At 42.5% G+C, this 26,493-nt stretch overlaps 1 protein-coding gene across 4 annotated transcripts in view; it reads left to right on the top strand.

Annotated features, from left to right (window-relative positions):
• Positions 1-2,037: 2,037 nt before the first annotated feature.
• The window catches only part of DBNL (drebrin like), a 34,829-nt gene continuing 10,373 nt past the window's right edge, over positions 2,038-26,493 (top strand). The window contains exons 1-10 of one of the 4 annotated variants that reach the window (XM_070765420.1): positions 2,038-2,426; positions 4,966-5,021; positions 8,463-8,575; positions 11,278-11,352; positions 12,602-12,748; positions 15,809-15,886; positions 16,954-17,105; positions 19,276-19,330; positions 19,842-19,910; positions 24,434-24,542. In XM_070765420.1, the coding sequence (XP_070621521.1) occupies positions 2,344-2,426; positions 4,966-5,021; positions 8,463-8,575; positions 11,278-11,352; positions 12,602-12,748; positions 15,809-15,886; positions 16,954-17,105; positions 19,276-19,330; positions 19,842-19,910; positions 24,434-24,542 (937 nt within the window). In that variant the 5' untranslated portion in view covers positions 2,038-2,343. The remainder of the gene's footprint in view (positions 2,427-4,965; positions 5,022-8,462; positions 8,576-11,277; positions 11,353-12,601; positions 12,749-15,808; positions 15,887-16,953; positions 17,106-19,275; positions 19,331-19,841; positions 19,911-24,433; positions 24,543-26,493) is intronic. The other 3 variants (XM_070765422.1, XM_070765421.1, XM_070765423.1) reach the window with 3 other exon arrangements.

Genomic DNA, 26,493 nt, shown 5'->3' with positions numbered 1-26,493 from the left:
GCACGTACTTGTCCACCTGGCTGGGAAGAGTTTGATCTGGTGACACCTGATGAAGTGGACAAGGCCATCGGAGCTGTGAGTTCTGCCACCTGCTTACTGGATCCGTGTCCCTCCTGGTTGGTCTCGGCCAGCAGGGAGGTGACACGGAGCTGGGCCCAGGAGATTACCAACGCTTCCTTGGGGAGGGGAGTTTTTCCATCACTCTATAAAGAAGCGCTTGTGCGCCCCCTCCTCAAGAAGCCCTCCCTGGACCCAGCCGTACTTAACAACTATCGTCCAGTCTCCAACCTTCCCTTTATGGGGAAGGTTGTCGAGAAGGTGGTGGCACTCCAGCTCCAGCGGTCCTTGGAAGAAGTTGATTATCTAGGTCCCCAGCAGTCGGGTTTCAGGCCCGGTTACAGCACGGAAACCGCTTTGGTCGCGTTGATGGATGATCTCTGGCGGGCCCGGGACAGGGGTTTATCCTCTGTCCTGGTGCTCCTCGATCTCTCAGCGGCTTTCGATACCATCGACCATGGTATCCTTCTGCGCCGGTTGGAGGGGCTGGGGGTGGGAGGCACTGTTCTTCAGTGGTTCTCCTCCTACCTCTCTGGCCGGTCGCAGTCGGTGTTAGTGGGGGGTCAGAGGTCGGCTCCGAGGTCTCTCCCTTGTGGGGTGCCTCAGGGGTCGGTCCTCTCCCCCTTGCTATTTAACATCTACATGAAACCGCTGGGTGAGATCATCCAAGGACATGGGGTGAGGTATCATCAATATGCCGATGATACCCAGCTTTACATCTCCACCCCATGCCCAGTCAACGAAGCGGTGGAAGTGATGTGCCGGTGCCTGGAGGCTGTTGGGGCCTGGATGGGTGTCAACAGACTCAAACTCAACCCGGATAAGACGGAGTGGCTGTGGGTTTTGCCTCCCAAGGACAATTCCATCTGTCCGTCCATTACCCTGGGGGGGGAATTAATGACCCCCTCAGAGAGGGTCCGCAACTTGGGCGTCCTCCTCGATCCACAGCTCACATTAGAAAACCATCTCTCAGCTGTGGCGAGGGGGGCGTTTGCCCAGGTTCGCCTGGTGCACCAGTTGCGGCCCTATCTGGACCGGGACTCATTGCTCACAGTCACTCATGCCCTCATCACCTCGAGGTTCGACTACTGTAATGCTCTCTACATGGGGCTACCTTTGAAAAGTGTTCGGAAACTTCAGATCGTGCAGAATGCAGCTGCGAGAGCAGTCATGGGCTTACCTAGGTACGCCCATGTTTCACCATCACTCCGCAGTCTGCATTGGCTGCCGATCAATTTCCGGTCACAATTCAAAGTGTTGGTTATGACCTTTAAAGCCCTTCATGGCATCGGACCAGAATATCTCCGAGACCGCCTCCTGCCGCACGAATCCCAGCGACCGATGCCGGTTGGCGGGTCCCAGGGGAAGAGCCTTCTCTGTGGCGGCGCCGGCTCTCTGGAACCAACTCCCCCCGGAGATTAGAACTGCCCCTACTCTTCCTGCCTTCCGAAAACTCCTTAAGACTCACCTTTGCCGTCAGGCATGGGGAAACTAAACATCTCCCCTGGGCATGTTAATTTATACATGGTATGCTTGTGTGTGTGTTTGCTATTACATGGGGTTTTTCTTAAATCGTTAAATATTTTAATTAATTGGATTGTTGTGACTGTTTTTACTTGTTGTGAGCCGCCCCGAGTCTTCGGAGAGGGGCGGCATACAAGTCCAACTAATAAATAAATAAATAAATAAATTGTTTTGCCTCTGCACATGCGTGGAAGCAAAAAATGACAAAAATCTCAGACGCGCATGCGTCCCCTCATGAGATTTTAACATGTTTTTGGCTCATGCACAGAAGCAAAACCACGGTGTGGATGCGCACATACAGTGCATGCGCGCATGCAAGCTAACTGAAGCTGCGCACACAGCGCACAGGTACCAACGGTAGTAACTATCCGCCCCTGGTCATGTCAATTTTTGTTCAGCGCAGTTGCAACTACTGGACGATGGCTAAATGAATTGCTGCAAGTCGAGGACTTAGCCGTATCGCACGGGAACCAACCCAACCTTACCTGCCCGCGAGAGCAACTGGCGCGCCCCCCCCACTTTCCCTCCCAAGCGTCGCCCCCGGACAGCTACCCGCGCGCTCTCGTGGCCCGGCCGGGGTGACCGCGCGCGAGCCCTCCCGGGCGAAGGCGCGCCTGAGGTGCGGGTCTCGGGCGCCCCCTCCTCGCCGCAGCGCAGCCGCCGCAGCGCCAGGCCGGGCGGAGCCGGAAGACGCCAGCCCAGCCTGCCCCACTGCGCGGCGGTGCGCAAAGGAAGGCGCGACGGCGGCGGTGTGGCTCCTCCATGGCGCTCAACCTGAGCCGGAATGGGCCGGCGCTGCAGGAGGCCTACAGCCGGGTCGTGGCCTCCGGGAGCCCCACCGACTGGTACGGGGGGGGGGGGCTGCGGTGGCAGGGGAAGGGGCTGCCGGGCTGGCTCCGGGCACAAACTTGGGGTGGCGAGGCAGGGCTCGCTTGGGAAGCTCCGACGGCGGACAGAGAAAGGGGCGGCTGGGGAAGGGGGAGAAGCGGGGACGCCGCGGGGTCTCACCCCCCCCCTCGGCAGGAGAGCGGGGCGAAGGGGGGGAGGGTTCCCCTCAGGAAAGAGCCGCGCGCCCTGGAGGAGTCGGCTGCGCGCTGCCGCGTCCAGGATGGGCCAGGAGGATGGGCTGTGATGGGGGTGAGGGGGGGGGATGAGGCAGAATTGGGGGTCGCAGTCCAGAAGGTGCCTTCTCTTCTCCCCCCACCCTCAAAAGCTGAGCATGGACTGGGTGTGTGAGGGGAGATAATGAGGAAGCGGCCAAGCCGTGGTGGAGCAACAAGAAGGGGGGAAGTTGGTAGGGCAGGAAGGTTGGGCAGAGGGCAGAGGCGGAGGGGGGGGGGAACTCGGGTGAGGGGGGGGGCAGGTGACGTTTGGCAAAGGACTCCGGGCAGGCTTCAGTGGTGGGCTGCTAAGGTGGAACCGTAGTATGTGCTCGCCCCCCTGGCTCTTGAGGGCTAGTGGAGTCCAGCGCAATTCTGCACCTGGGCAGGTAGCGAAATTGCACGCAGACCAGTGATGGGCTCCTACCAGTATGGTCAGGTATGCAGTACTGGTAGCAAAATTTTGTGGGGGGGGGGTTTCTTCCCCCTTCTGGGCTCTGGGTATGTTTTTCCTTTCGCAGTAAATGAATTTGAATGTGTATAATTTTAGAAGAGCTGTGTGTGTGTGTATGTGTGTACATACACTTTACATAGTAGATAATCAAGTGTGGGCTACTGCCCGGACGGGGGAGAACACAGTGGGGTAGCGAAAGTGGAGCTCCACCCCAGAGCACCCTATGCATAAGCCATGCCCACAGCGTGGTAGTAAAAGTTTTAGTAGCCTATCACTGACGCAGACACACAGGTGCGCCTGTGTTTCGGCGCGGTAACTGTGGAGCCCAGCGCAATTCTGCTACTCCAACAGGGCAGGTAGTGAAATTGCGTGCGGACATGCAGGTGCGCCTGTGTTTCGCCGCGGTAACCATGGAGTCCAGCACAATTATGCTACTGCACCTGGGCAGGTAGCAGAATTGCGCTGGACTCCATCAGCACTCAGAGCATGCATGTCCGTGTGCGATTTCACTACCTGCCCAGGTGCAGTGTCATAATTTCGCTGGACTCCACTAGCACTCAGAGCCTGCTTGTCTGTGCACGATTTTGCTACCTGCCCAGGTGCAGTGTCATAATTTCGCTGGACTCCACTAGCACTGAGCATGCATGTCCATGCATGATTTTGCTACCTGCCCAGGTACAGTAGCAGAATTGCGCTGAGAGTCACAGGGGCAAGCACATGTCACCGTTCCACCTTAGCAGCCCACCTCTGCCAGGCTTGGCATCCCAACAGAACCTCACTTGGATGCGAGTTTGCCCCAAAGTTGCCACCTTTGCAGCTGTGCTCCAGGAGACCCAAAGGCTCTTTTTGCTAAACTAGAACCTAGCCAGTTGAGATTTATTTAATCGCCTGTTGAGCAACCCTGGTTGTCTTGCATGTTGGGTAAGGCAGCCATCCGGTTAAACCATTACATGGGTTGTTGGAGAGGCGTAGCACATTTGTGGGAGGGATAACAATGGTATTCTGTTAACCTCTGTTCGGTTTCTGATGTGAACTCAGCTGCCTTGGGTAAGGAGGGGGAAGGTGTGTGACTGCACTTTTAAGGAGTGGCATAGATTGGTGGAGGTACAAGATCAGGTGAGCAGGCCATTATGATAATGGAAATACTGGCATAGCTGATTAGAAGCCCTTTACAACTTTTGCAAAAAAAAAACACCCAACAATTTATGCCTTACAGTTTACAGAAGAGAAATATGTTGTACAGAAAAATGTAAACTTATAATTGCATTTATACAATAATTGCTGCAAAAGTTGGAAGCCACTTCTTTGTATCTTTTCCTTCCTTCCTTCCTTCCTTCCTTCCTTTCTTCTTTTAGCTTTCTCTTTCATTTCTTTTTTCTCCCCTACCTTACATTAATTATTATCTTTCCTTTTAAAATGTTTAAGAAAAGGATAGAGACAGCAATAAGTGAAGATTTAGGAGTTGTGTTCAATGGAAGGAGGCTGGATAAGAGTTTGCAATCGTAGTAAAATTGGTATTTAAATGTATAGAGGGCTAAGCTCATTAGATCATTCTAAGAATAACTGGTAATCTCTGTAAAACTGTAAACATATCAGTTTGTCATTGTTTTAACAATAGAAGCACATAATCATGTAAAAAGAGGGGGAAATAAAGAGTTTTTAAAATTGGAGAAAAAACATCGGTTTGAATAAACCACAATAAAACCTAGGTTTTGTGTTATGTAAGGATCCAATCATTGAAACATCGGGTCAATAATATTCTGAATCTGAAAAGTTATCCTCAGTCTCCAATGAGTAAAAATAACAATCATTTTGCTCTATTGTTTCCAGGGCTCTGTTTACATACGAGGGTAACAGCAATGACCTCAGAGTGGCAGGGACTGGAGGTGAGTGAATTTTGCAGAGCATTCTTTAAAACATGGGTCTTCTGTTTTAAGACTTGTGGACTTCAGTTCTTAGAATTCCTCAGCCACCTTTGGGAGTTGAAGTCCACAAGTCTTAAAGTTGCCAAGTTGGAAACCCTGCTTTAAGAGAAACATTTTTTTCTGTGGCCTGAAAAGTTTACTTCTGGTTTTTGGTTGAGTGTTACTCAAGAAGTTTAGTCCCATGGTTTTTGCAGGACATCTGTAGCATTTCCCTAGAGCCTGCTTCTTTGGTGTGATGGTCACACATTCATTTGTCTATGGAGATTGTCAAGTCATCCACGTCGTGGTTGTCCCATCCAGAGGCAACTGGACTTTCTGGTTTTTTTCTTTGAAGACGTTTCACTTCTCATCCAAAAAGCTTCTTCAATTCTTGAGACACATTCATAAATATCTGCTTGTTTATATATATGGATTCTGGGAAGTCTCCCAACCGTCTGAGGAAATGGATTGTAGAAGATGTAGTAGGCATGTTTTCCAGTGGAAATAATCAATATGTTGTACTTTAAATATGCTACAGATCTGTGTGGAAGTTCATAGGTGACCTGAATATCTTTTCTATGGAATTTACTTTAAAACATCGCTTTAAAAAATTGCATAATTAGCAGCACAAATGTCAGTTTGTATATTAAAGAGCTGCATATAAAATGGCAGTTTTAGCAACTTGAACTGCTTATTAAATATACTTGTTTTGGCATGCCGCCGTTAAGACATTTTTAGTGGATGGAATGACTGTAGCCTGTTTCCTTTGCAAAAATATATTCTTGTCTTTAATTAGTCATTGTATACTTGCCACTATAATTGCAAGGAATGGAAAAAACTGTAAATGTGCAAAGCCTACGTTTTTCTGATCGGTTTTTTGTTTCTCAGTTTATGCCAATAAGCATAAATGTAGAATCTACACTTCAGCATCAATTGCATGCAATGATGTGTGACAGGTTAATTATGATGTCTTCAATTGGTTAATGAACTAGAATCAGAAGTCATGAATTACACACTTATTACTTGTCACTTAGTAACCATATGAGGTTAGTTATGACGTCTGAATTGGCTACTGAACTAGAATCACAAGTCATGAATTGTACACTTGCGACCTGTCAGTTAGCAGCCATATGAAATTACACCACATCTACTTACAAACTAGTCCTTAAGTTCTGATGTCCATCCCACACCCAGTACACATGGCCGCATTTCAGGTGCTCAGCCTCTGACATGTATTTATGGACATTTGCAACATCACCGCTTCATGTGACTGTGTTTAAAGTCATTTTTTGTTGAAAACCTGCATTTATTTCCTGTTTTTAGCAAAACAAGCCCATAGCAAACAATTGGTTCACTTAACGACCTTGCATTTGCTTAACAATTGTTGCAAAAACAGTAATAAAATTGGTTTGGTAACATGGTTGACACGTTTTATGACTGTCATGACTTATGATCATACTGGGCAAGCTCCATTATGGACCTAAGCAGAGGCCTACCTCTATCAGGCCTTCAAAGTTATTTGATGGATTGTCTGAACTGGAAGAAAAACATGTATGACTTGCTAAACAAGCCTCCAGGTGTTTCATGGTGACAGGTAGAAAGATTACAAGTTAGGAGTTTTATGATTGCCTTCTAATTTGCAGAACATACACACCATTTTGTATGGTCAAAAGTCAAATTTGGAGGAAGTTCAAATTCAGTTTTAAAATGGTTACCTTTGAGCTAGCATCTCAGCTAAGCAACATCCCTTCTAGTCTCCTCTTTAAAAACAATGGGAAAAAATAAAACACTGTATAAAGCCACAAGGACAGAAATTATACCCCTACATAGTACCATAAAGATCCTTTTAATGGAAATTTTTAGTAAAGATGTAACAAGAAAGGAGAACTCTTGCAAAAAGTATGTCATCTAGAAACTCCTTCAGCATTTTTTTTTAAAAAAGGGAAGTAGTTGACATAGTTCAGTATTTGGTGGTTTTTCAGTGGAAAAAAATAACACCGAAGAAGAATAAAAACTCCACAGTTGCCTTTTTTGGTTTTACATTTGGGATGGCTGCTTTTTGAGAGAATTAAAATAAGTGACTGAATAATAAGATGGTGATAGTAAAGAAAAAAATAAAAGAGAAATGGTAATTATAACATGGAGGCAGAATAGGATGGTTTAATGAAGAGGTCTTTAAACTTGGCAACTTTAAGACTTGTGGACTTCAACTCCCAGAATTCTCCAGCCAGCATACTGGCTGGATAATTCTTGAAGTCCCACAAGTCTCAAAGTTGCCAAGCTTGAAGACCTCTGATTTAATGGAAGGAACATCAAAGATTAAGAGGCTGTGTTGGCAGGGAGCAAGACTTCAGATGGGGAAGTGATTCACTGGCTGCTGTTTTAAGATTGTGGCTCAGTAGATGCCTGAAACGTCTCAAGGACGTGTCCTTATATATACAGTATTCTATATCTTCAAATTTCCTGATCTCAGAACTATAATGACGAAGTTCTATTACTTAATGGGTTTCCAAAGTATTTTTGGCACAGTAAATGTTGTCTTATGCCTAGTAAGTAGTATTTTTAAATGGATATTGATCCTCGTTCAGTAGTTTTGTTCATGTCTAGGAGTTGTGTCTTCCTTCAGTTAATTCTGAAATTCTGTTCTTATTCTTTCAATATTAACAATCACAGTTTATTAGCTTAGTGCAGGGGTAGGGAAAGTTGGCTCTTATACGACATGTGCACTTCAACTCCCAGAATTCCTGAGCTAGCATGATTGGCTCAGGAATTCTGGGAGTTGAAGTCCACAAGACAGAGAACCGCCAACTTTCCCTACCCTTGTTCTAGTGGAAACTCGAGGCAGATTGTATTTGTCCTCTTTAACAATCTAGCCTATGGTAGTCCTTGACTTACAACCATTGGTTTAGCAATCATTAAAGTTACAAGAGCACTTGTAACTGAAAAAAATAGTGACATAGGATCAATTCAGAGTGTCCAGCTCTTCCCAACCCCATGGACCATAGCACACCAGTTTCTGCTATCTTCCACTGTCTACCCAAATTCCTGTTAATTGGATCAATGATACTATCTGGCTATCTCATCTTTTGATGTCCCCTTCTCCTTTTGCCTTCAATGTTTCCCGACAGCAAAGTCTTTTCCAATAAGTCCTCTCTTCTCATCAGTTGCCCAAAGTTATTTGACCTTCAGCTTCAGGATCTGTCCTTCCAAAGAACAGACAGGATTGATTTCCTTAGGGTAACATATTAACTAGCATCTGTCCCTTCAGATATTGGCTGACTGATGTTTAAGCATTGCCTAGAATTTCTGGAGTTCCCTTTCTGGTTCTAGATCAGCCTATTCTGTAGGTGATTGTAGGTGATTCTTCATGTGAATTTGCTTTAACGTGAGCTCCTATTTCTCTTCTCAAATAATTATCCATAGATGGTGGTCTGGAGGAGATGGTGGAAGAACTCAATAGTGGAAAAGTAATGTATGCATTCTGCCGAGTGAAAGACCCCAACTCTGGTTTGCCAAAATATGTGCTCATTAACTGGGTATGTATAATGTAATTCCATTCAATCATAAAACTTAGAAATTATTTCTAAAAAATGTTGGCCTTCTTGCTATATAAAAAGTAAACAAATTTCAAGGTAAACTGGCAGTGTCTGAATGTTCAGGATATAAAAGCCGGTTGGAAATTCATATAAGCCATGAGTAATAAACAGTACTTTGGTTCACATATCATGGTAAGCCAAAACCATGGAAATCGCATTATGGCTTAGTGTAAGCATAATGTTGGACTTAAGATGAAGCAAATTATATTTAGGCTGCATTGAATATAATGCCTGAATGTTTATGCCATTTAACCCCCTTCCCCTGAACATAATTCTCTCAGCAAAGCTGCATCAAATCAAGTATTTTAATGTTTGCACTCATTGCACACATTCCTAAATATCTTTTAAAAGATAAACATGCATTTCACACTGCCAAGTAAAAGCTCTAAAGCTTCCCTAAATCCGGGACTGGACTGTTTGGGGAAAAATAAACATTTGATAAACTGGCCAAAACGAAAATGTGCTACCAAAATATAGGGCAGAAGTTGTCAAACTCTGAATCACTCTCAGCAGGGGGAATGTTCAGCATCATTAACCCCAAAGTTGCCTTGGAGACAGTGTCAAATCCAAGGAAATAAATGGAGGGAGCAATACTTAAGAATGAAATAGCATTTTTCGGAGTATAAGACGCACCTTAGTTTCTGGGGAGGAAAATGGGGTGTGTGTGTCTGCCTACCAGGTATTCATCTGGCTAGCGCCCTTAGTCTGCTCAGCTTCAGTGCATTCTTTTATCCCCTGGTTCGGGCTTTAAAAAACCTTATTCGGAGTGAGTAACAATGAAAGAGCCTGCAAGCTAGTAAGAGCTGGGAACATTGTTAGCACCTAGTCAAGGCTGGAAAGAAACATATTCAGAGCAAGTAAGGCAATGAACAAAAGCTTGCAAAGGGCTGGAAAAACATTCTTCGAAGAGAGTAATAATGAAAGAGCTTGCAAATTGAAAGAGGTGGGCAGATTGTTAGCACCTAGTTAGGGCTGAAAAAAAGCTTCGAGAAAAGCTACATTCAGAGTATAAGATGCACCCAAATTTTCAGCCTCTTTTAAGGAGGAAAAAGGTGCATCTTATACTCCGAAAAATACGACACTTAAGGCGGTCCTTGACTTACAACAATTTGTTTAGTGACCATTTGAACTTCCAACAGCCATACAAAAGTGACTTATGACAGTTTTCACACTTATAATCATTATGGCATCCCCATAACAACTGACAACTGACTCATTTATGATGGTTACAATGTCCCGGGGTCTTGTGATTACCTTTTGCAACCTTCTGAGAGGTAATAGGGAAGCCAGATTCACTTTAAGAACCGGGTTATATACTAAACAACTGCAGTGACTCACTTGACAACTGTGGCAAGAAAAGCCATAAAGTGAGGCAAAATTCATTTAACTCTTTCGCTAAGCAACAGGCGTTTTGCACTCAATTGTGGTCGTACGTCAAGGACTCTCTGTAGCAATGACAAAATCTGTAAGCCTGTGGCATAAGAATCATAAATAGATTGTTCACATATCACAGTATAGTTCAGGGGTCCCCAAATGTAGCAACGTAATGTAGCAACGTAAAGACTTGGCAACTTTAAGACTTGTGGACTTCAATTCCCAGAATTCTCCAGCCAGCTATTATAACTGTGCTGCCTGGAAATTTGAGGAGTTGTAAACCAACCTTTCCAAAGAGCAAAAAGTTGGGAAAGACTTCTGCAATATGATTTGAATCAGAACAAACCAGCCTTTTTTGAAGTCACTAACCAGTATGTCCAACTCAAAGGCATTTTAGTTTTCTCCTGGAATAGCCATAGCAATAGCACTTAGGCTTATATGCTGCTTCACTGTGTTTTAAGCCATCTTTCAGAATCCGCATATTGCCACAACACTCTGAGTCTTCATTTTACCCACCTTTTACCCACTTTGAAAGGATGGAAGGCTGAGTCAACCTTGAGTCAGTCAGGATTGAACTCCTGGCAGTTGGCAGAATTAGCCTGCAAAATACTGCATTCTAACCACTGCATCCCATGGCTCATGGAAATGGATTAATGAAAATTATGTTTCCAATCTTGGCAATTTGAAGATATAGGGACTTCAACTCCCAGAATTCCCCACCAGTCATGCTGGCTGGAGAATTCTGGGAGGTGAAGTCCCCACCCCCCATCTTCAGGATGTCACAGTTGAGAAACCCATGTGTTAAATGTCCCAGGGATGATTTGTGCATTTCACAATATGTGCAATATGGAACAAGGAGTACTTTCTTTCAGGGCTAGGTCATATTTGGAATATTACACACCAACTTCTGCTTCAAACAGTACATTTTGCAAATACATACATGTACACAGAGTATGCAGCAAAAATGGTGTGTACTAAGAGGGGGGGGGAGAGCATTTTGTTCATGGGAGTGTCATTTTTATAATAGTTCATGTTCTGTTTTTAAAAACTGCAATCTTTTTATAGAATTTGGAATACTGTTTTCCTAACCTAAATTTGGAAAGCAGAACTTGGCTTTGCCTTACAAGTGCTTAACTGAATAAACTCTTACTACTAGAATTGTGGAATGGGCAATGATTCAGGAATGGCATTTCCTTCTCTTTCACCACTTGTATGAAGGATGATATGAGTCTCCTGGTTTAAATTCTCTCCATGTTTTCTTTCGGCAGTTTGGCGAAGGCGTTAATGATGTGAGAAAAGGAGCATGCGCCAACCACGTCACTTCAGTGGTCAACTTTTTGAAGGTATTATCTGAGTTGTATTCTCTCTTGTTCTTTTGCATCGGTGTGCCCTCCCACATACACAGTTCTGCAGGGGTTTTTTGAGTAAAAAAACCACAACCCATTGAAAGTACACACACACACTTGACCCCAAAATTTCTGTTGTTAAGTGAGATATTTGTTAAATGTTTTGCCCCATTTTACAATCTTTCTTGCCGCAGTTATTAAACGAATCGCTGCAGTTTATAACTTAGTAACACATTTATTGAAAAAGGGGATCCTGTGAGCTTGGAACATAGCAATGGTCATAAATATGAACCAGTTGCCAAACTTCTGAATTTTGATGATGTGATCATGGGGATACTACAAAAGTCGTAAATATGAAAAATGGTCATAAGTTGTTTTTACTTTGACTTTGAATAGTCACTAAATGAATTGTTCTAAATCAAAGACAATCTGTATTGCCCTGAGAGACAGAAAGTTTTAAGGCAACTAATTAAAAGTTTGCTTTTTGGATACCCTGGGATGGAGGGCAGAAAGTTGTGTAATTGTAGATTCTAAACCAGGGTCTTTACAGCTTTAAGACTTGTGAACTTCAAGTCCACAAGTCTTAAAGTTGCCAAGTTTGATGACCCCTGCTTTAAACTGTTCTTTTGTTTAAAAAAAGGATTCTTGGAAGAAAAGTTTCATCCATCAAACCTTACTACTCTTGAAACTATACCTGTACAGCATGTTTCCTCCACATTTCTCAGCAGATCCTCAACATTTCTGCAAAAAAGATTTCTGTCTCACGACAGATTCCAGGTGGCAAATCTTTTTCCATTGCACAGATAGATAGATGGATGTTGGTTAGCTGCCCATGAAACTATACAGTATAGTATAGTTATAGTAACTTCCATTTGTTAGCGACCCTTTGAAGTTGCGATGATGCTGAAAAAGGGACTTATGACTGCTTCCTGCATTTATGACTGTCTCAATGTCCCTGAGGTCGGTTGGTTATGATTCAGGTGCTAAGCAACTCTGACTTACTTATGACAATTTCAGTGAGATGGTAAAATCAGGTACAGTCCTAATGACCACACCGGTTAGTGATAAATTTTGGAGGGCCCTTTGTGGTCATAAGTCAGAACTAGCTGTACTTGCATATCACATCAAGACATAGTTTGTTTGCCTAATGCGTAATGAAAGAAAAAAGGTGTCTGGTTTGGGCTTAGTGTGCCTGATGATTATCAGGCAATCAGAAGCAGGAAATCATGCACTTCCTTTCTTCCAGGGTGCTCATGTGACAATAAATGCTCGAGGTGATGAAGATGTGGAGCCAGAGACCATTATGGAGAAGGTGGCCAAAGCTTCAGGTGCAAACTATAACTTCCATAAAGAAGGGAGCAGATTCCAGGATGCAGGACCACAAGCTCCTGTGGTAAGATCTTCTAAGCTTGGGCTAAACACGATGATCCCCGTTTTTACCTTCTTTGGAATTCATTAGACTTCTTCCCCATTCAACTTCAGTTTTTGTAGACCAGCAGTCAATAGATTTATCTTGATAGGTCATCAAAAGCTTTTGTGGGCCACCTCATAAATGAGAGAATTGCACCTCGGTCTTCAGACTCCATGGCACATGTGACCCACAGGATCACAGGCTATAACAAGAGTGAAATACCATAACGGCTTTAATGTTATAACCTGGTGGAGGTTTTAGGAAATTGTCCAGATTTGGGGAAATGACATCTTGCAGGATTTTTAGCTAGAACACCTGTAATCTTGCAGTTTGGGGATTTTGATCATTCAAAAAAGCATGTTTTGTTTTCTTTGGATGCCTGCATCAGAGACCATCTACCGTAATTTTGTGGATACAAGTGGTCTCCAACCACTGGTTAGAATTGTTGTTTTAGATTATTTTTACCAATAAGTGGAATGCTGAAGTGCACCAGCCTCTAATATTATCTTTTCCCTTGAGTTGCTCAAAGTTCCCATTGGCATTTTAGAAAAATAAAAATGGGGGCGGAATTGCAGCCTGATTATGGGGAAAAAGAGGAAGACTTTACATTGTTTCTTGGTAAAAAATATACTTTAAAAATTGTCATGCCTGACATGGGCAACATTTTGGGAATAATCACCAACACAGCCATCTCAGGTGGCAGTTGTTTTCCAAATCCACACAGGTTGAATTTATCAACCCCAATGGTTTTCTGTCACTGCATCATAGGTAGTAAAAATAATAGGCGTGCCAAACTTCTGTTGAAAGAGCAATTCATGTTCTTAATCCACAAAGGGAAGTAAGCTTGTGGAAGTGGCTTAAAGCTCTCCATGCTCACTGGCTTCAGTGGATTGAGAAGAAGAAATAGGTGGTTAAAATTTACCTAATTCAAGGTCTAAGGATTCCAAAAAGAGAAGTCTATTAATAGCTTGCTGGCACCTTAATTAATAATTAAGTGCAGTTAGGACATGAATGAATTTAGTGTATTTTTCAGTCTGTAAGACACACTGGAGTGCAAGATGCATCTTAGTTTTAGGGAAGAAAAATAAGGAAAAAAGGCCTATGCCTCCCAGCAACACACCCCCCCCCCCAGGAAATAGCATTCAGTACAGATGATATACACTGTTTGCTGTATATTTCTGTGCATGTGTGCCTGACCCATAGAAATAGGGAAGAATTAGAGAAATTTACATTATGGCAGTATATTAATGGCAGAAGGTTTTCTGAACTGTAAGAAATTATTACATACCTCCCAATTATTTAAATAGATCTACTCAAAACATGAGTAGTCAGGTTTAACCTATCTGTCTTATATTAATACTAAAACAGGACACTGCTGCATTTCAGATTATACTTTGACAGATCTTTAAAACTGATGTGGTTATAAGTCAAGGACCCCCAGTACAGGTAGTCTTCAACTGACGACCACAATTGAGATCAAAATTTATGTTGTTTAGTGAAAAATTCGTGAATTGAATTTGTCCCATTTTATGATTTTTCTTGCCACATTTGTTCAGTGAATCACTGCAGTTGTTAAATTACAGTATTTTTCGGAGTATAAAATGCACCTTCCCCCAAAAAAGAGGCTGAAAATTTGGGTGGTCTTGTACTCTGGATGTAGCTTTTTCAAAGCTTTTTTATCCAGCCCTAATGAGGTGCTAATGATTTTCCCAGTTTGCAGGTTTGTTTTCATTGGTATTCTGAAGATTTTTTCCAGGCCTAAGTCTTTGCAGGCTTGTTTTTTTTGCAGTTAGGTCCCACAGAGTTGGCCTTCTCCGGGTCCGTCGACTAAACAATGTCGTCTGGCAGGACCCAGGCGAAGTGCCTTCTCTGTGGCGGCCCCAACCCTCTGGAACCAGCTCCCCCCAGATTGCCCCACCCTCCTTGCCTTTCGTAAACTTCTTAAAACCCACCTCTATCCTCAGGCATGGGGGAATTGAAACATCTCCCCCGGGCCTATACAGTTTATGCATGGTATGTATGTGTGTATGTTTTGCTTTTAAATAAGGGGTTCTTAGATATTTTTTAAATATTAGATTTGTTACTGTAAATTGTTTTTATTATTGCTGTGAGCCGCCCCGAGTCTGCGGAGAGGGGCAGCATACAAATCTAATTAATAATAATAATAATAATAATAATAATAATGATAATAATAATTTTCATTGCTAATCCCTCCAGAAAAAGTTTTTTTTCCAGCCCTAGCCAGGGGATAAAATGATGTGCTGAAGCAGACCATCATTCTCTAATATTTAAAAGAAGATACATAGCACTGGGCCTCTTCAGATCAAGCATTTATTTTGAACAGTTTCTTCATTTTGTTGCCTAGAATAATAATAAGCAATCTTTAAAAAATAAGTTTAAGTTTAATGAGGACCTGGATTGTGGGGGCAATATGCTGGCTCTGTTAAAAAGTGCTGTTACTAACATGTTGTAAGCCACCCTGAGTCTAAGGAGAAGGGTAGTGTATAAATAAATAGGTAGGTAGGTAGGTAGGTAAGTAGGTAGGTAGATAGATATTACATATCTTCTTGCATCCAGATTCAGCAACTGATTAGCATGAGAAAATAAAATTTTGCCACTGTTTCTTGCCTCTATGCAGCTAAAGCTGCACTTTAGTTTCACTTTCATTTTAGCAGCCTCAGTCACCTGAGAGTTGGGCAGCTGATAACGAGTTGTTTGGCTTAACAGGCTCTTTCTGTTTGCTACAAGGAGGTAAATTACTGGGAGGCAGAGGCCAAAGGGTGGGGGTGGATGGGTGTATAAGACACACCCATGTTTTCAACCTCTTTGGGGGGGGGGTAAAAGGTGCGCCTTATACTCCGAAAAATATGGTAGTTATGTACATAATGAATTTTAAATTTTATATTATCATATTTTTTGGAGTATAAGATGCACCACAGAATAATATGCACCTTAGTTTTAGGGGAAGAAAATAATAAATTAATAATTAAGTGCAGTTAAGCCCAGGAATTTCTGAAGCAATGTGATTCTTTTTTGCAATAGGGCTCCGTTTACCAGAAAACAAATGCTATGTCTGAGATTAAAAGGGTCGGCAAAGATAACTTTTGGGCCAAAGCAGAGGTATGTATTTCACTCAACCTATTTCATATTGCTACTGAAGTATCAATTGGGGATTTGAATTAACTGGTGGGAGAGTTAGAACCTTAAATTTATAAGGCTATGTTTTAGATAATTGAAAACAGTTGGTGGATTTTCACATGGAATTAAACCAGAATTTTTGAAAGGTGGATTAAATGGCTGGAAGTGTCATTGTCCACACATTGTTTCAGAGATGGGCAGCTTTGACAATTTTACAATCTATGCCCTTCAAGTCCCAGAAGGATGGTCTTGAGCAGAAACATTTCAAGTCTTACAGCTGTTCAAAAAAGTCCATTTTAATAGGAAGGATTATGATGTCTTCCAATCTTCCAACTGATGTATCAAGTTCTCCATTTAGTTATTTAGTATATGGCATATCATACATGGACTAGCTATAAAGGGAACACTCAAATAACACATCCTAGATCTGAACGAATGAAATATTCTCATTGAATCCTTTGTTCTGTACAAAGTTGAATGTGCACACCAGCAGGTGAAATTGATTGTTAATCAGTGTTGCTTCCTAAGTGGACAGTTTGATTTCACAGAAGTTTGATTTACTTGGAGTTATATTGTGTTGTTTAAGTGTTCCCTTTATTTTTTTTGAACAGTGTATATTAACATTCCACCTAGATTAATGAAACACAATTTAATATTAATATTGAAAAGATCTACATTCAAATACTAGTGTCTAAGCCAGAGGTCTTTAAACTTGTCAAATTTGGGGATCTGGTCTAAGCCATCTAATCATTGAAGCACAGTATCATTTATATATATATATATATATATTTAAAAGATAATAAGGAGCTGGTCACAATGTGATCTGGAGTATGATGTGGCACCCCACAATCACACTGAGGGGAGGATGCTAGACCCCATTTATACAGAGAGACCCGATGTGTGAGGTGCAAATCCTGTTCAGGATTGTTCATTGCTGGTATGGGAGTTCAAATCATGGCACCTTTTTTTTTGGTGGGGTCCTTTATATGTCTTCCCATTGCCTAATTCTCTCCAGAAGCTCCTGTTTTGAAATAGGTTTGTTCTTTCAGAAAGATGAGGAAAATCGCCGACTAGAAGAAAAGAGAAAAGCGGAGGAAGCGCGTCAACATTTGGAAAAGGAGAGTCGGGATCGAGAATTGAAAGAGGCATCTTTACGGGAGAGAAAATATAAGGAGCGCGCCCAGGAGATTGATGCTCAGAGGTAGGTAGAACTGGTTTTTCTGATGGTCTTCATTTTTAATTTAATTTTTAATTTTAACTTCATATTCATCCCATAGAAGCAGTTGTCTTTGGCCCTTGGTATATAGGTAGTCCTCGACTTATATCAGTTCATTTAGTGACTGTTAGAAGTTGTTTTCATAGTTGCAGCCTCCCTATGATGAAACGTCTGATGCCTGACAACTGGTTCATATTTATGATGGTTGCAGTGTCTTGGGCTCATGGAATCCCTTTCTGTGATCTTTTGACAAGCAAAGTCAGTGGGGAAGCCAGGTTGACTTAACAACTGAGTTATTAACTTATCAGCTGCAGGCAGGGGTGAAATGCTACTGATCTAGCCTGTTTCTGGCATACTGTACTGGTAATGATGGCGGCTGGTAGTTTGGAGAACCGGTAGTGATGGCAGTGTGAGACTCTGCCCAGATACTGTTTTTTAACCCTCTGCACATTTGCAAACCTTTCTGCGCATATGCAGAGGGTGAAAAAGTGCATGCAACGGTGGCATGCAAGCAAAGCAGCTTCCGAACCAGTGGGGAAGGTAAGTAGATTTCACCGCTGGCTGCAGGGATTCACTTAACAAATGTGGCAACTGAGGTCATAAAATGGGGCAAGACTCACTTAACAAACATCTCACTTAACAACACAAGTTAAGTGGACTCAAGTGTGATTACAGTGTCATGGGAAAAAAGTGACTTGCAATTATTTTTCACACAACAGTTGTAGCATCCCTGTTGTCACGTGATCTGCGTTCAGATGGTTGGTACCAGCTTATATCAATGACACTTGCTATTTGTCCTGAGGTCATGGGATCCCATTTTGCGACCTTGTGACAAGGAAAGTTAATGGGGAAACCAGATTCACTTAACAACCTAACTTCCTTAAGAACTGCAATGTTCCACTTAATAAGAAAGATCGAAAATTGGGGCAAAATTCACTTAATAACTATTGTTTAGCAACAGAAATTTTTGGTTCAATCATAGTTGGAAGTTGTGCAACGAGTCTGAATTTTTTGGGAGGATCATTTGTGGCATAAACCTTCAGCCCTCTTTTCACATATCTGCTTGCAATTTTTTACATATGTATTTGCAGTGTTCGTATATGTGTATTTTGCAATCATATAATCCTGGGCGTTGATTTATTATTATTTTTTTAAGGTTGATTTAGACCATGGGTCTCCAACCTTGGTAGCTTTAAGTCTTGTGGACTTCAACTCCCAGAGGGCTGAGGAACTCTGGGAGTTGAAGTCCACAAGTCTTAAAGTTGCCAAGGTTGGAGACCCCTGATTTATACTGCACTATGAAACAATAGAATGAATTCCAAGAGCCATCAGCCATATGTTTGGAGCCACTTGTGGTCATTGATTGTCAGTCACTGAATTATTGGGTTGTTGTAAAATTACAATTAAATCCTGAACTCCTAGCTGAGTGTGGAAATCGTTAACTTTAGTTAAACCCATATTTCTGCTTTGTTAAAGATTCTTGAGAATAAAACAAGATAGTTCACCTGAGTGATGTTAACTCTTACTTTTAGAGTTAATTTTCAATTTTTAAAAAATTGAACGATTTTGACAGTTTATTGTATATTGGGCTATATTTATAAATTCTCGGATGCTATATAAAGAGACCCGGTTTGGTGTAGTAGTGCTCAAGGCATCAGGTTAGAAACCAAAAGTGGGTGACCTTAAGCCAGTTACTTCTCTTAGCTCTGGGAAGCAGACAATGGCAAGCCAGTTATGTATATAATTAGAAGAAGAACATTTTGAAATTTGAGCATTTATAATGAAAATGAAACTAGAGTTGCAGCATATTTCATAGTGGCATCGGCCAAACTTGTCCTTGAGGGCTCTGCTGTCTAGATGGTACATCTCTTGGAATAGAATTCTATAAATATTCCACAGCAACAGGAAAAGAAAAAAAAGAAAAAAAAAGTTCTTGCAGTATTATAGTTCTGATATCACAGATTTAGTTCTGTTCCTTCATTTTTTGTAATGGTGATGGATACAAACTTGTATGTATTTTTTGTTGTGAATAGAACATCTGATTAAATTAGAAGTACGACGAAGGGCACAGTTCACTTTAGAAATTTAAGAGCTTGAATGGCATATTTTTTGTTAACCATAGCTCTTGTTTTTTGTTTTTTTAAAAAATCTGCAGGAAATTCCAGCAACAACAGGAAACCAACTCAAAAGAACAAGAAAAACAACAATGGGTGAGGTTGGAAATGGTCACATATTTTTCTCTATGTTTTTATCAAGATACTTCTGAAGATAGAATTGCTTTCTTGCTTGTGAAGATGACATAAAATAGCAAAGAATTCCTAGGCAAGTTCTGAGATCTTTTTGTGCCATCATGAAGACAAATGACGTTTCTGCTGATAAATTGCACCAAATTTAAAATATAGTAGGTAGAAGTGGAATTCTGGCCAGCAGTTGCTTATTCTTCTTGATTGGTTGAATGACTTGGGTCAGTGGTCCATAGGAAGAGCTGTTTCTTAACATTCTCCAACGAAACCAAGATTTAGTAGATGAGAATAATTGTAGCTTAGAATTGAATTGTGGAGTCTTTGATGCTCTTTGAGCTTCGTGGTTTTCTTGCAGACATATCATTATCCCAGTAGGTAACATCATCAATGAAAGCCAAGAATCTTTATTTCCCTCACCTTGGTGCCATCATCTCTGGTTGACCTCACCATAAGTATATGGGGTCATCTTTTGTTACAGAAGGAGCAAGAAGAAGTTCGCAGCAAGAAAGGTTTCCTACGGAGGAGTGAGTCTGTGGAGAAAGCTCAGGTACCCGGAAGAAAATTTCTTGCCACCCCATCCTCATTCTTCACAGTCTGCTAGCACGCCATGTTATCTGTATCACTTCTATTTTCTTCATATTTCTCGGTGCCTATGAGATTAAAGCAGGGATAACTGGTGACTTTCTGGATAACAACGGCAACTCAAGAATCCCATTGCATTCTCTGTGCATGCAATGCACTGCATGCATCAATATGAGCTTTGCATGTTTAATACAGATACTCTTGTAGCTGGCAGGTATGAACAGTCCAGCCAGAATTTAACCCAAAAGGATCTTCATGTATCTGTTTCACCTCTTTCTGCTATAGGGAGGCTGAATACAATCCTTGTTTCTTCAATCCTTGTTTCTCTTTTGGTTTTGGTACAGAATATACCAGATTGATTTTTTCTGCTGATAAGTAAACTTCTCCCTTCTAATGATAATTCTAAATATTTATTGTGATTCTTCACTTTTTTCGGGGTTCATTTTCTTCTGCTATCTGCTGAATCTTGCTTTTTTTCCTTGATCCTTATCATTGGCTGTTTTGTATTTTGGATTATGGTCACCAGAAAGATCATCCTCGTTTCCTGGCCTATACTCTTCACTTTCAATTAAATTTTTGCCTGCTTCTGAAATCAAAGATGAGGTAATGATTTGTCATAATTTTTTGTGCGACTGAAGCCTTACCCCATTCCTGTGTCCACGATGTGATTAAAATAATGGATGCAACGCAATTACTGTGATTGTTACTTCTTGCCATTGTAAAAACCCCACAATAATTAGCCCACATTTTTATCTCCTGCTTTTCTGTTGAAAAGTGACCTAGAAATGGACTTGTGATGCCTTTGTCAGCAATTTTGATATTTGTGTGCAAGTTGGGAAAGGAACAGGTTTGCTTCCTCTACAGTAGTGGGTTCCTACCTGCACAGAAACAAAGAACCTCGCAGAAACATGCATGCATGTGTGTCCCTGTGCGAGAGTTTGCTACCTGCACAGGTGCAGGCAGCAAAATTTTGCTTGAACACGCCCTCATGCGCCAGAGCCACAGAGCTGCATGCAATTAAGCACACCGGTAGGAACCCAACCTCTGCTACCTGTAGAAAAATCCAGGAAGTTGTCAGGAAGTAAGATTATTCCATCCTTTTTGGTATAGTATGTGGTTCACAGAAAGACAAGACTTTGTATAATGATATAGACATAACAGAATTGTTTATAATTAAACAGTTATACAGATAGTCCTAGAGTTACAGCCACACTTTGAGCCCAAAGTTTATGTTGCTAAGTGAAAATTTGTTAAGTGAATGTACCCCATTTTACAGCTTTTCTTGCCACAGTTGTTAAGTGAATCATTGAATTTGTTAAGTTAATAACATGGTTGTTAAGTGAACCTGGGTTCCACACTTAGATTAGATTAGATTTATTGGATTTATATGCCGCCCCTCTCCGAAAACTTACTTTGCTAGTTAGGAAGGTTGCAGAAGGGGGTCATAAGCCAGACGAGGAATAATGGATGGAAACTGACCAAGAAAAGATTCAACCTGGAAATAAGGATAAACTTTCTGTTTCAACCAGTGGACCAACTTGCATTCAGAAGTTGTGGGAGCTTCAACACTTGGATTGCCATTTGTCTGAAATGGTATAGGGCAGTGATGGCGAATCTTTTTTCTCCCTTGGGTGTGCAAGCTCGCTATCGTGCATGCACAAGTGCCCATACTCATAATTCAATGCCTGGGGAGGGCAGAAACATCTTCCCCCACCCCCTGGAGGCCCTCTGGAGGCCGGAAATGGCCTGTTTCTCAACTTCTGGTGGACCCACAAGGTTCGTGTTTCACCTCCCATAGGCTCCAAAGGCTTCCCTGGAGCCTGGGGAGGGCAAAAGTGCCCTCCCCCTTCCCCCCAGAAGCTCTCTGGAAGCCAAAAACACCCTCCAAGAGCCTCTTTGTAAGCCAAAAATCAGCTGGCCGGCACACACATGCATGTTGAAGCTGAGCTAGGGCAACGGCTTGTGTGCCAGCAGATATGGCTCTGCGTGCCACCTGCGGCATCTGTGCCGTAGGTTCGCCATCGCTGGTATAGGGACTTCTGCTCGAGCAGGGATTTGGACTAGATGACTTACAAGGGATATTTATCTGATTTCAGCTGCTTTTCAACTACTACAGTTTTACAGTTGCCGTCCAACAAACAATCTACAGGTGACGGGTTGAAGAAGGTTCTGCTAGTATATGACTCTCGAGCTGAAGTTCCCTAAAAATTCTTGTCCACCCTGTTCTCTATTCACAATATCAGGGAACAGATCTTTTCTCCAGTTGATGATGGCACTTCCTTGACTATTTCCTTTACCTTTCTAATGGATTTTTGATTATACTCATCCATTTGCATGTGGGATTCTTGGTAACTTGACTCTATTCTCTTTCCTTTTCTACTATGGGTTTCCCATAGGAGCATGGACAATTCCCTGGGGATTTAATTTGAGCAAGATGGCTTGCTTTCTTCTTGACTTTGCACTGCTTGAGAATACCTCCTCACTAACTCCATTCTGCATCTCTTGGTTTGTGAGGGTCTTCCTCCTTCTGACTAGCTATCTGCACCTTCTTGATCCTTCTGAATCTTTTCCATAGGGACCTTCCTTCATCTTTTAACTCTGTATCTCTCATATGTACTGAAGGCAATATGCAAAAGGATAGTGCATCGTGCAAGGAGTTCATATGTTATCTTCAGGCAAGCCTTGATATCCCATTTACTCCACTTTTGACCCAAAGCCTTCACGTTTTTCACAGTATCTAGAAAAGTATGTATCCATATGCAAAATATACATTGACCATTGGATGCTTGCTTTATGTCTATGGCAGTGGTCCCCAAACTACGGCCCGGGGGCCACATTCGGCCCGCTGAGGCCATTTATCCAGCCCGTGGGTGAGTGACAGGAGCACAGGATGCATCCATTTGGTTCAGAATACTTTTTTCCTTGTTTTCCTCCTCTAAAATCTAGGTGCGCCTTATACACCGGTGCGTCTTATACACCGAAAAATACGGTATATGAATTTCAGACTTCTTCCCCCCCCCTCTAAAAAGTATGTTCCCATTTTGTTTTTTACTTTAAAATGAGGTATGTGCAGTGTGCATAGGGATTTGTTCATAGTTTATTTTATAGTCCAGCCCTCCAACAGTCCGAGGGACAGTGAACTGGCCTCCTGGGTAAAAAGTTTGGGGACCCCGGTCTATGGAGATTCTCAATAATCCTGGTCTGGGTTGTCCCAAAGGTGCTTTTTCAAGAGGCAATTGGACTTTCTTTGTTTTTCCTTGAAGATGTTTTGCTTCACATCCAAGAAGCTTTTTCCATTCAGAACCAAAGAAACTTCTTGGAGTTCAGAACTGAAGAAGCTTCTTGGATGAGAAGTCCATTTGCCTCTTGAAAAAGCATCTTTGGGATGCTGGTTTTGTCTTTGGAGTAACTGAGGACCATGGTCTTGGGCAAAGGATGTGGATGTTTATTATTTTTCTACAATACTTCACATCTATCCCCAATCAATCCACCAAAAGATGAAAACCTGAATGTTACACACTGTAATCTCCCATACTAGTCCAGTGTTGACTGGTAGGTAGATACTTTTTAACTTTCCAGTTTAGGACAGAAATAGACTCATCCAAAGTCGGTCAGTTGCTTCTGTGCCTAAAGAGGGGACTACTACAGCTTAGGTTTCCCCATTCATAATCTAGCCTTTTAAGAACTATGCACACTGTATACATAAAAAGGTAAAGGAGTCCCTGCAGATTTTACTCTGCTAGTCATTTCTGACTATAGGGGGTGGTGCTCATCTCAGTTTCAAGGCCATTCAGTCATGACTGGCTATGAAAACATAGCATAATGGAGCAGTGCTATCTTCCCACCAAAGTCATAGTTATTTATCTACTCACATTTGCATGCTTTCGAACGGCTAGGCTGGCAGGAGTTGGGGTGAGGACCGGAGCTCACCATCACATGATGCTTAGGTCTTGAACCTGCACTGCTGGCTTTCCAAACAATAAGCCCACTGTCTTAACCACCCTGGTGTGTATATGTACAACAAATAAAACCTTTTTGATTGATGCCTGCATCCTGAACTTTTCCAGCTGAATGATTTATTGATTATCTCTTAATCCTCGTTCAGCATGGCCACTGGCTGTTCTAGCTAGGGATTGTGTGATTTGTTGCTGTGTTGCCCAACATATCTGGCAGCATTGGATTGAGGAAAGGATTTCAATGGTTATTAGTAAGATTTTTTTTTTTACATTTAATAAGTGGCAGGCCAAAGTCTCCAACTCAAAACGATGGTAACCAACATGGCTCTGTTAATAAATTGGAACTTGGAAGAAGGCCAAGGTTTGGACTCTGATTGATTTATTATGATTTATTATGGAACACTGACAGCCAAAGGCAGCATTTTCCCCCTTGCATGCTAAGGCTGGGCATTGGTGGTGTTTGCTGTTCCCTCTTCCCTTCCAGGCTTTCATATTTCATCAGGATTCATTTATCCTTTTGGTTGTTTTTTAGGAAGCCGCATCTCTAGTAGCTCAGCGATCAGTGAATCCTCGCGAGATCTTCAAGCAGAAGGAGAGGTCCATGTCCTCAGAGGCAGCAGCCGCCGTTTGCTCCCAGCCAGGTATTCTGTGGAGCACTCCTAAACTGGGAGGAAGGCACAGGACAAGGGAAATGGGTGGCTTCCCACAAGGTTGAGAATTCAGACGATGACCTTGCAATCTTAATTGGGGTTTTAGAACTTGATTGATACAGGCTAATGCAGTTCAAGAACTTATGCATTGGATGTATGGTTTGATTAGAGGGAGTCCTCGACTTACAACAGTTAATTTAATGACCAAAGTTACAACAGCATTAAAGATAGGGACTTACGACTGTGACATTGCAGCATCCCAATGGTCAGGTGATTTACATTCAGAGGTTTGACAACTGACTCATATTTATGATGGTTGCAGTGCACAGGGGTCATTTTGCATCCTTTTGACAAAATCAGTGGAGAACCCAGATTCATTTAACAACCATGTTACGACCGTATTTTTGGAGTATAAGACACACCTTAGTTTTAGGGGAGAAAAATAAGGGAAAAAATCTACATGCCAGGTATTAATCTGGCTAGCATCCTTATTCTGGTCAGCTTCAGCACATCATTTTATCCCCTGGTGAGGGCTGGGGAAAAAACTTTTGGAGAGATTAGCAATGAAAATAACACTGCAAAGATTTAGGTCTTTGTAGCAATGAAAACAAACCTGCAGGCTGGGAAGATTGTTAGCACCTCGCTAGCGCTGGATAAAAAAGCTTTGAAAAAGCTTCATTCAGAGTACAGCCTCTTTTGGGGGGGAGAGGTGCGTCTTGTACTCCGAAAAAACCTGTAATTTAACAACTGCAGTGATTCACTGAATAAATGTGGCAAGAAAAATCGTGAAATGGGACAAATTGACTTCACAAATTTTTCACTAAACGACATAAATTTTGGGCTCAATTGTGGTCGTCAGTTGAGGACTACTTGTACTGGTGGTCCTTGACTTATATCCACAATTGAGCCCATTGCTCAATTGCTAAGTGAGACAGTTAAGTGAGTTTTGCCTCATTTTACGACCTTTCTTTGCCACAGTGAAATGGCAAATGAATCAGTTGTTTAGCAAGTAACCCAGTTCTTTAAGTGATTCTGGCTTCCCCCTTGATTTTGCTTGTCAGAAGATTGCAAAGGGTGACCACGTGGCCCTAGGACACTGCAACTGTCATTTGCTAAGTCAGTTGCTAAGTGTCTGAATTGTGATCATGTGACCAGAGGGATGCTGCAACGGATGTAAGTATGAAAAACAGGCATAAGTGCCGGTGCCTGGAGGCTGTTAGGGTCTGGATGGGTGTCAACAGACTCAAACTCAACCCTGATAAGATGGAGTGGCTGTGGGTTTTGCCTCCCAAGGACAATTCCATCTGTCCGTCCATTACCCTGTGGGGGGGAATTATTGACCCCCTCAGAGAGGGTCCGCAACTTGGGCGTCCTCCTCGATCCACAGCTCACATTAGAGAACCATCTTTCAGCTGTGGCGAGGGGGGTGTTTGCCCAGGTTTACCTGGTGCACCAGTTGCGGGCCTATCTGGACCGGGACTCATTGCTCACAGTCACTCATGCCCTCATCATCTCGAGGTTCGACTACTGTAATGCTCTCTACATGGGGCTACCTTTGAAAAGTGTTCGGAAACTTCAGATCGTGCAGAATGCAGCTGCGAGAGCAATCATGGGCTTCCCAAGATATGCCCATGTTACACCAACACTCTGCAGTCTGCATTGGTTGCCGATCAGTTTCCGGTCACAATTCAAACTGTTGGTTATGACCTATAAAGCCCTTCATGGCATTGGACCAGAATATCTCCAGGACCGCCTTCTGCCACACAAATCCCAGTGACCGGTTAGGTCCCACAGAGTTGGCCTTCTCCGGTCCCATCGACTAAACAATGTCATTTGGCGGGACCCAGGGGAAGAGCCTTCTCTGTGGCGGCCCTGACCCTCTGGAACCAGCTCCCTCCGGAGATTAGAACTGCCCCCACCCTCCTTGCCTTTCGTAAACTCC

Source organism: Erythrolamprus reginae, chromosome 12, assembly GCF_031021105.1.
Source record: "Erythrolamprus reginae isolate rEryReg1 chromosome 12, rEryReg1.hap1, whole genome shotgun sequence".
NCBI classification, from domain to species: Eukaryota; Metazoa; Chordata; class Lepidosauria; order Squamata; family Dipsadidae; genus Erythrolamprus; species Erythrolamprus reginae.
The sequence above is the reverse complement of the archived record's forward strand: the minus strand, read 5'-3'. Positions and strand labels throughout refer to the sequence as shown.